At 38.4% G+C, this 9,683-nt stretch overlaps 2 protein-coding genes across 2 annotated transcripts; one reads left to right on the top strand and one right to left on the bottom strand.

The window, feature by feature from the left end:
* Window positions 1–383: 383 nt before the first annotated feature.
* Window positions 384–7,719, bottom strand: LOC110059270 (porphobilinogen deaminase-like). The gene is made up of 12 exons (XM_020765971.2): window positions 7,602–7,719; window positions 6,341–6,413; window positions 5,764–5,813; window positions 5,514–5,569; window positions 5,106–5,183; window positions 4,357–4,434; window positions 3,878–3,953; window positions 3,193–3,306; window positions 2,429–2,467; window positions 2,154–2,273; window positions 1,229–1,282; window positions 384–853 (listed from the first exon to the last, which is right to left on the bottom strand). Exons 1-12 carry the CDS (start codon window positions 7,647–7,649, stop codon window positions 584–586), a joined length of 1,056 nt encoding a protein of 351 aa, XP_020621630.1. The 5' UTR covers window positions 7,650–7,719; the 3' UTR covers window positions 384–583.
* Window positions 7,720–7,777: 58 nt separating this feature from the next.
* Window positions 7,778–8,311, top strand: LOC149109852 (ATP synthase peripheral stalk subunit F6, mitochondrial-like). Its single transcript, XM_089294690.1, has one exon. It carries the CDS (start codon window positions 7,778–7,780, stop codon window positions 8,087–8,089), a length of 312 nt encoding a protein of 103 aa, XP_089150816.1. The 3' UTR covers window positions 8,090–8,311.
* The last annotated feature ends 1,372 nt before the right edge of the window (window positions 8,312–9,683 follow it).

The raw sequence follows: 9,683 nt of genomic DNA, 5'->3' as shown, positions 1-9,683 counted from the left end.
CTTACGTGAAGCCACGAAGATCCATGCATTGAACCGCTGATCAACGAACACTGCAGGTTCGTGTTGAGTACACGAGTTGCTCCGCGGCCCATTGATTCAATTAAAGCGCTGCACAGCTATATATTAACATGAAACTTTTTTTAATTATGCCAGAAATAATTGTTATAAAAAGCTTGCGCACCCTGAATTGTTAATAGACTGGGTACAGGACGAGGAGGCCCAATAGCGCCTTTTTTTTCCTTCGCGTGAGCAAGGATTAACGTTCGCTGGACTCCAAGAGAAAGAGCCGACCACAAGCAGTATACTATGTTCAAGGCCCACATTTTCCAAATGTCGCAGGGTCAACTCACTGTCAAAAGAGCAGAAATGACAAGACGGGCCTCTGTGACCAGGTGGAGGATTTTATTGAATCTCATTACCTGTGTGACGGATTGTGCATTCGATATTGTAGGGAAAAATTAGATGTTTGGCTCGTTACCAACGCAAGGAGAGATTGCGTGACGAGCAAAAGTGTCTTGCAGACTCGCTGGAATTTTAAGATTTAGGTATCCTAACAAGCATTGTCAGTTTAAGCAGGATTTCTTCACTGCTGTGCGAGATCCTTTTCTTCTCTAGCTTTACGCAGCACTTCAACGGCTCCTTTGGCGATCAAAGCTCGCGCTAACTGCTCTCCTAATTTCTCAGCTGCGACAAGAGAGTCACGCAATCCATCTGGGACATAAATGCTGGACTGGGTTAGCACGGCATGAGGGCAGCTACCACCTTGGACAACGGGCTCCGGAAGGGTTCCAGATACAGTGGCCTTGAGGCACTCTTTTCCGTCCAAGCTAAACACAGCACCTGTAATGGTTAACTAAAAAAGAAAAAAGAAAGCTCACCCCAGTCCTCGTCTCTAGCAACTCATCTCCAAAAAAGGAGGCTGACGAACAGAGCTTACGTTAATTCCGGGAAGGAGAAGCAAAGAACTGGGAAGGGGCCTGGGGAGACAACTTTCGTCCCCAGTCCTGTCTCTTGTTTTCTCGACTTGCTTCTAAATGGATATTTCCAAGGGAATATTACCGGTAATTATAATATTTCGTCAGCCAAGTAAAATGAACTGTCTGTGTAGACTAGCATCCCATTCAACGATAGGTAGGAGAGCAAAACACTTTGTCTACCGCATTAAATTGAGACCAGGCCCTGCGCTTCATTAAAAAGTAAACTTTAACTTAATAACTGCATGACACACCTGATTGCCATCCAGGCTAGACGTTACTCCAATGGGAACGCTACATCCTCCTTCCTATGTAAAAAAGTGTACCATGTATTAATAATCTATGCAAGTTGTTCGTTAGACTGTTCATAGCCCTCTATTTTCCCGTATTTTTATTCGATCACTGAATGTACAGATGGAATCGCGTGAGAACTGGATGCGTACCAGCGCAAAACAGAAGACTTGACGGGGTAGGGTGGGGACCCATTCTTTGGCTCGCTTTGCTCGACTCCACGTCCCTTCTCGCTCGCTGTTTCTTTCGTGTGCGTTGAAGAAGTGAGAGGCTGTAAACAGCCTAGTTGCTCGTCCCCTGGTAACAAGATCACTTATGCAGTTTTGTTCCACGAAGTCAGTGAATAAACTCTAACCCACTTGGATCAGGTTGGCTTGGCAATATGTCAAACAGCAGAGTCCAAAGAGATTGCAGAAAATAGTTTTAAAACCTAATGAAAGCGGTACGTTACGTTACGTTACCTTACGTTACGGTACTTGTTAATCTTTGCTTGAGGGAGGCGCGGTGACCTAGTGGTTAGCACGCTGCATTCAGGATCAAGCGGTCCGGGTGTGAGCACTGGCCGGGGACATTGCCGTTTTGTTCTTGGGTGGGACACCTTACTAATAGTGCCCGTTTTCACTGAGGTGTATAAATGGGTTTCCGTGAATTTAATGCTGAGGGTAACCCTGCGATGGACTAGCATCCCATCCAGGGGGGAGTAGAAATATTCTTGGTACTTTCATACTACAGAAACCAGAGATAAGTGCTGACCAGATGGGCCGCTATGTTCAGAATTGCAGGGGAACCAATGCGCAGAGATAAGAACTTACTCATAGTTGTTTAAATTTGGTCTTGTCTTGTTACAACACAGAGAGACACTTTGGCTATCATTAACTAACTCCTCACCAAGGTTCTTAAGAAGTTTCTTTCGGCCGCACAACACAAACTTGTGTGATTATCTATCAGTTTGGACACCAATTCAATGGTTTGACTGTCGTCAAGATTGACTTCAACTGCTAGAGCTCCCTAAAACAAGAGACAGTCTCATAATTACATGACAACCTATACACACGTCTTGTCTCCATATACACTACAGTGCACTACAGTGCACTTACGAGGTAAAGAGATTAACAAACGTATCGTTAAAAAACATATAATTATCACAATTTATTTTTGCCAACCTGTCCTACAGCGTACAAGCATTCATCAGCACCAAGAACCTTGCAAGAAAAACAAAGCAACAATTGAAAATTAAATTAGTAAAAATTTCGGAAAAAGAACTACGATTGTCACTTGGCCTTCACTGTAAGTAGTAAAACCTCGCCTTGCGACTTACGACCACTTGTTAATTTGTTTATGTGGCCATCTCGTTTTCACTGTCTCTTACTTTTAGCTAGAAGAAAACTTCAGTTAGTCTCATTATTACTTAAGAGCCCCCATAATTATATCTTGGGTTAAAGAGGGTCTTTTTTTAGCTCGCGAGAAAGAAAAATAAAACCTCGTTTACCCAGGGTACACTTTAATTAATTCGTTCTCCTCATTAATACGGTAATATATCTGTGGCCTCTTGTTGGTCATGATTAGATTACTCAGGTTCCACCGTGCACTGACTGTGACTGATTCATTTCTTCTTCTCAAAACTTTCCATCACGACATCGTCTATTGTCAGTGTCTATCTTTCCAAAAACATTAAGTTGATCATCCTATCCCGACAAGAGTAGCCTGAAGTGTCAGTCATCTCTCGCCCTCAACATGACGATCTCTTGATTCCGCCAACGCAACGAAAACATAACTGAAGAAGATGCGAATAATTCTACTCTCACTGATAATTTTGCGACGTTTTTCTTAAGATATCAGATTCTACATTCTTATAAAGTATTTCGTAGTTACGTGTAAGTGAAGTAGTTAAGACTAGGTAAAGAGAAAAAAGCAATCCATCTCTTACCTGCTCAATACGTTCAGCCCAGCCCATGCGCTCCATTCCAGCCGCTGCCAGAATGAGAGCATCATACTTATCACCTGCGTCAAGCTTGTTTAGCCTTGTGTTCAGATTTCCGCGCTGATCACGAGAAATAAGCTGTTAAGGACAACAGGCACAAGCCACAACAAACCACACTTGCGATCTGTACAGGTCTGCAATGCGTGCGTGTTTTACAGAATTTGCGCGAGGCTGTTGTAATCTGTGCTCTCGTGTTTTACTTTGTACGTGCGTGTTTTAATCTGCGTGTGGCTGTTTTGATCTGTGTGAGCGTGTTTTAATCTGCGTGTGGCTGTTTTGATCTGTGCGTGTGTGTTTTAAGAGCAATGCGTGTTTTGAATTGTGCATGCGTGTTTTAATCTGCACGTGCGTGTTTTGATCTGTGCGTGCGTGTTTTAATCTGTGTGAAGTGCTTGGTCCAAAAGTCACTTGCTCAGTCGGAAAAGATCATTTGAATGTGTTTCACACGAATGTCTGAAAACATGCATACATCCACTGGGGCTGATCACGTCTCGTACTACATGTATCACTATTGCAATGTCCTCAGAATGAAAGTTCAGCAATGATAGTCAACCTTACAGTGCATTAAAATCTGGGAAATGTGGTAGAACGTTTTCTCCTTTTAATACATTTTATTTAACATGGAGGATACAACATCTTCTATGATCAAATGTGGGAAAGCTCTTTTTAGCTGTGCACTGCGTCTCAGTGAACTTGTTCCAATCACACTGAAAAAGAAAGATCAGGTTACAAAAAAGGATTAACTTTTTAATAATTTAACTAAGCAGTACACCACTTTTTCCGTGTTTACTCAGCCTTATCTTAACAGAAGATGGGTTCAGAGAATTAGAGACTATATGCAAACCCGAGATGCAGTCCCAGGTTTACATAACTTTTGAGAATCATCCCAGTTCCCCAAAGTGTTTAGATGAGGCTATGTAAACAAGGAAAAAGTACTCTTACTAGTAATCTTTAAACATAACAACTGTGTTTACACACCTATCGACCAATGAGAGTCTGCATAGTATCTCACATATTTTATAATAAAAAATATCACACAATAAGTAGCAAGTGAATATCATTTCAAATTGAATTTTAAAACAGAGACTAAAAAAAATGACAGATACTCACCTTCCTTCAGGTAATGAAGCAAGAGTAGAACCTTTGTGCTTTGGATGAAAAACAGCCACGTCATAGGGACTGTCTCGTCTAAATAAATAAAGAAATCCCATATCAACAAACAGAACCCAAAGGTCAAGAGCACCCAACAGATCATATCATTCAGTAAATTGTCAATTCATAGCAGTTACTAAAGGCATTTAATACCCTTTGATTTTGTTGATTGAGTTGTCACCTTGAACTTTTGGATGCACTCGATAAAAATGCCAGCTTTGATTCTCAGAAAGGCAACAGCTGCTAAGGTTTTTCCGGAATGGACAAAAAATTCCTAACAAATTCAAGAATTCTCAGGTCCCCTAAAATGACCAAACAGAAAAATGTTTAACAGCACATCCTCAAATTAACTGTGCAGAGTTTTTAAACCACTCCACATAGCCTAAACCAACATATTAATACATTTGAGAGATACACAGGACAACTCGTCTCTGCAAAATTTTTTAGACCACCATAGTGAGATCCCTTGTGACAACTACTCATTGTCATAAAAAAAAAATTGTGTTGCCAAACAGATTGTGGTTCTTTCCTCTCTATTTCTTTCTAGTCATAGAGGCAATTAAGTTTTCTTATGTGTCCTGCTTCTAAGGAAAGACTGCATATGTTTGTACCTGGGCCCAAGGCAGCTTGTACAACTGTACATTTTACAATGAAAGTTAATACTAGTCCTAGTTTTATGGTCTTTCTTTCAAGTTAAAATCATTTACCTGAAGACAGCTCCTATCAGCATGCCAGGTGGTAGAGTGGATGGAAGATCCTTTAGTGAGTGAACCACAAAATGTACACTAAACAATAAAACAAAGAAAACATTGAAAACATTTTACACAGTTGATTCTTAATTAATATTTGAAAAATGGGCGAAAATTACTTCCCACAATTAAAAACAAAAAATAATATTTATTTAATAAATAAAATTTGATAATAATTAAAATTTATTCATAGCATTTTTGTTTAAATATGGCAAACAATTAGAAAAAATACTAATAAATAATACATACAATTATTACATGTGTAAATTCTACCACAATTATTTGTTAATTAACATAATATTTACTAATCACATATTAAGTAAGAAATTTCAGTTGATAAATTTTGACTATCATAATGACACAAACCTTTTATTAGCTAGAGCAACTTCTAATTCCTTTGTGAAAACACTTTTTTCTCCTATCTGTAGATTTACAAAAAAACATGTTTACACAATTATTATCTCTTATAACTGACATTGATTCTGAGTAACTTGGCAGATATTACTTCCTAACAATCAGGTCAGACTTTAATCACTAATAACCTGAGTGTGTCAATCACACAATTATTATTAATACATTACCATAGGTGTAAGGTATTCAACATTTTATTACTCACTTTAGGTAATGCTTTATCCAAAATGTTATCCCCTACAGTAGACATTGACACTAAAAAGAAACAACATCTAGATCAGACATGTTGCCTTTAGTTGTATAACTCAGCTTGTGGTCTATAAAATCTTTGGAAGCAAACAGGATCTTAACTTTAATAGACCTACATCTAAAAAGGTGCATATTAATAGCTCATGACAAGTAATTTCACATGGTATGATTCATTATTCAGTTCACAGGTAAGACACAGGTGTGAGCTCAAACTTTGTGTTGAACAGACTATGCAGACACTTACTAAGTACTGTACTTATAATATTATATGCTCACTAAAGAAACAATCCCTGAAATACCTCTAGAGACTTATGATATAGTTATATAAAAACCATTCCTGTAGTAATTCATTTTATTAATAAATCATTTTCAAAGAGAAATGGGACGAGGCCAGGACAGTCATGTACAGTATGTACAGTCATGTTATTTTAGTTTGCACTTGTGATGAGAATTTCCATATTTGATTAAAAACTCAAATAATTAAAAAGTGATATTGTAACAGGGTGGATTACAGCTAACAATTTAGTACTTACCAATTTCAAATGATGCATCAGAACAAACCCTCTTTAGTTCTTCTATAATTACATTAGTTTGAATGAGTGCAAGCTGTTTAAAATGAAACAAATTAAGGCCAATTTAATTAAGTCATGAAACAAAATGTCTACATTAATTAACAATGTTATTCATTTTTCAAATTTATTTCAAATAATGATTACCAGTATAGTAGTTATTTAATAGGGAAACACTCCAGCCAATGACACCAGGGCTTACAAACTAATCGAAAAACCCCCTCAAAGTGACATAGAGTGTATCATTCAGCTATTAGTTGATACAGTGGCCTGTGTAGTATAATATACTGAAAACGTCCCAAAAACAACAACCCTGTTTACTTTCAAATTTAGTAGCCCAGATCCCTAATTTTTCTATTGAGTCACAAAATGGAGACTCACTGGAAATCAACCTTAAGGCTACTGTATATCTTTAGAGGTGCCTCACATCCAAGCGATGTAGCGCATCCAGTTTTAACTGCAGATACCTAAACCCCTATATCAAATTAAAGCTTATAGAGCTGGCTATCAAACTACACCAAGAATCTTGAAATATAAAATGAATTGTTAATGACATTCTAACTCAAGTGTCCGAATCATCGTCTGGTCAAATTCGCACCTTCTAGAGCCCCTGGGGCCTTGAACTAGTCAGTCTAGTCAAATGCCCATGGTACACGAAAGATACATTCCATTTTTTTCTGCAACACCCCCCGCCCCCCCCACCCCCCACCCCTATGGGGGACAATCTCTGGCACTGAAGCTTCGGCTGTTGGGAGATTTTTTCAAAGGAGCCAACAACTCCTCCGATGCAAACTTTAAAGGTGCTGACAACAAAAAAAACTAGGCTGCCAGAATCTGCCTTCCATAGTGGGGGTGCGGATAAAAAAATGAATGCCCCTATGTCCGGGTTAAAATGTTTGACTATTTGATCACTACACGACGCGATCGACATTGCAACATCAACAACAACAAAAATAATGTTTGACAGCTTAATATACTGTCATGATGAATAAATGATCTTAAATTATACTTGTAATTAACTTCCCAATAGTCAAAAACAAATTAGAGGATCGAATTTGGAAAGATCTCGAGACCAAGAACAGTCGGATTAGAAAATCTTTGCTTTAAGATGGATGACAGAAGAGTCTTTCGTGGTGTTCGGGGGCATTTACAAACGTTTTTTTTTTTTTTAATCTCAACAATCGATTCAATTAAAAAAAAGTTAATTTCGTGACAAATCACATACCTGACTTTTACGCGAGCCGACTTTCACAACTTTCGCTGAGTCCGCCATGTTGACCGAGATTTCTATCACGTGTAAAAAGACTGGAGACTAAACTGATATTGCCTTCTCTTCAAAACGAGACCACGCAATACACAGCGATTGTCCGCCATTTTGAATATCAGAGCTGGTTTTGGTGCATGAATATGGCGGCAGTTTTTCGTTTTTCACGTCTTGTTTCGCCGACAACCGGTTCATTCATGGCCACTTGTAGAAGAAGCATCGGTATGGCAGCTGTTTTAGCGAAAGACAAGACCTCTGACCCCATACAGAAATTATTCGTGGAGAAATTGCAAGAGTACAAGAAGAAAAGCCAAGCCTCAGGTGGAGAATTAGTCGATTTTACGCCCGAGAAGAAGGCTAGAGTCGAGGTGGAAAAGCAGCAGATACAAAAGCGGTTTGGAGAAGGAAATCTGGAGGAATTTCCCAAGTTTGACTTTGTCACCAAATGAAGAAGGACCACGTGATCTTCTTAACGACAGGAGCAAGCCTTTGATCAAAAGGACTATATTTGGATTTACATTTGACTTATGACGGATTAAACGAATTTGTTGGGCTCAAAACATTACAGGAAAAAAATTGGATTGTGACTTGCAGTGTGTTACTAGTTGTAAGAAAATGGGGCTTTTTTTATATCACTCTCATTTCTTGGAATAAATCTATATTTCAAACAATGCTGATGTATTGTTGATGTATTATGAAATATATGTATTAGAGTGGTTTTCAATTGAGTGTTTTGAAACCAGAACCAAAGTAATCACTCTAGCCAAATCACAAAGGACACAGAAAATCCAGTGAACCAATCAAAACTCAAAATAATTACATGTAGGTGACACGAAGCACCAGAAATATGCAAGATTGGATGAAAAAATGGCATACATTTCTTAAGCCAATCGTGTAACATGGTGATACAAAACCAATTACCTTTTGACACTCAAATGAAAACTGCTCTATTCAGGTTATAATTACATGTGGGAGTTGCATCAGTGAAGTTCTTACAACAACCCCTATATGGTATACAATTCATAGCCATGGAAATTGGTGGGTGTATTTTTATGTTAACATACATGTAGTTTGACATCTGCAAACTTGTGAATTGTGAAAATGTGAAAGTTAATGTTAGTGCAAACCACAGGCTGGGTCTTATTAAAGTACTTTACTTTTCCTGTTAAATATTCCCAAGTGTGTGCATCACTAGCCGTATTGATATTTTAAACTAGAGAAACTAGTCACGGATGGAATTCCTTTTGACAGGATACAGTCTAATATGAATTTAATGAGGGTAACCCACCTTAAAATCACGACTGAAACTTGTCATGATTTTCATGCCAAGTATGAATTTAAGTGAGTCTTCTGTCTAAGATGAGTTTTCCGTCCTGTTTTCTCGTTGAAAAAAGGGAAACCCATCCTTTACTGGATTCATGCCACACAAGTTTTCCATTTGAAGACAAGTTTTCAGTCCAAGACAGTTTTCCACCTCTAATATGAATTCAGCAACTGCAGCTCTTTAGAAAGCGAAAGATCTGACAGTCATAGGCAAACATGGCATGGAGAGTTAACTGAATTTCTGTGTCTGTGTCAGTCCTAGAAAAATTATTACATGCAACATTGTCAACGACAACGTCAGCCTGCTTCCATAATTTGTTGCTAAATGTACTTATTCCATGGCACTTATGGGCAGCCAAACTTAGTTAAAATTAAACCATCCTCTTAGTTGCCAAATGATTTTTCATTCTTCCTTGTTAGAGAAAGATACACAAATCACAAATTGGGAATGCTAATGTTCAGTGTTCATTGTTCATAAATGTACATGTAGCAGTTTCATGATTGTTGTTTGCTGATTTTCGTTTAAACTTTAGCACCAGATGAAGGCAGCTGGACTTTTCTCTTAGGGTCAGACAAGTGTTTGTCTGTATATACACGAACATCAAGGGACCATATGGATAAAAGAGGTGATTACGAGGGTGACTTGCTCTGTTCCAGAGAAGTGAAAGGTCTCAGGTCAAAGACCTGATGAGGTCAGTTGCATGACCCAGCAAATTAATC

Source organism: Orbicella faveolata, unplaced genomic scaffold (genome assembly GCF_042242905.1).
Source record: "Orbicella faveolata isolate gen_17 unplaced genomic scaffold, um_ofav_v1 contig_25, whole genome shotgun sequence".
In the NCBI taxonomy this organism is placed as follows: Eukaryota; Metazoa; Cnidaria; class Anthozoa; order Scleractinia; family Merulinidae; genus Orbicella; species Orbicella faveolata.
Note: the sequence above shows the minus strand (reverse complement) of the source record. Positions and strands in the feature narration are given on the sequence as shown.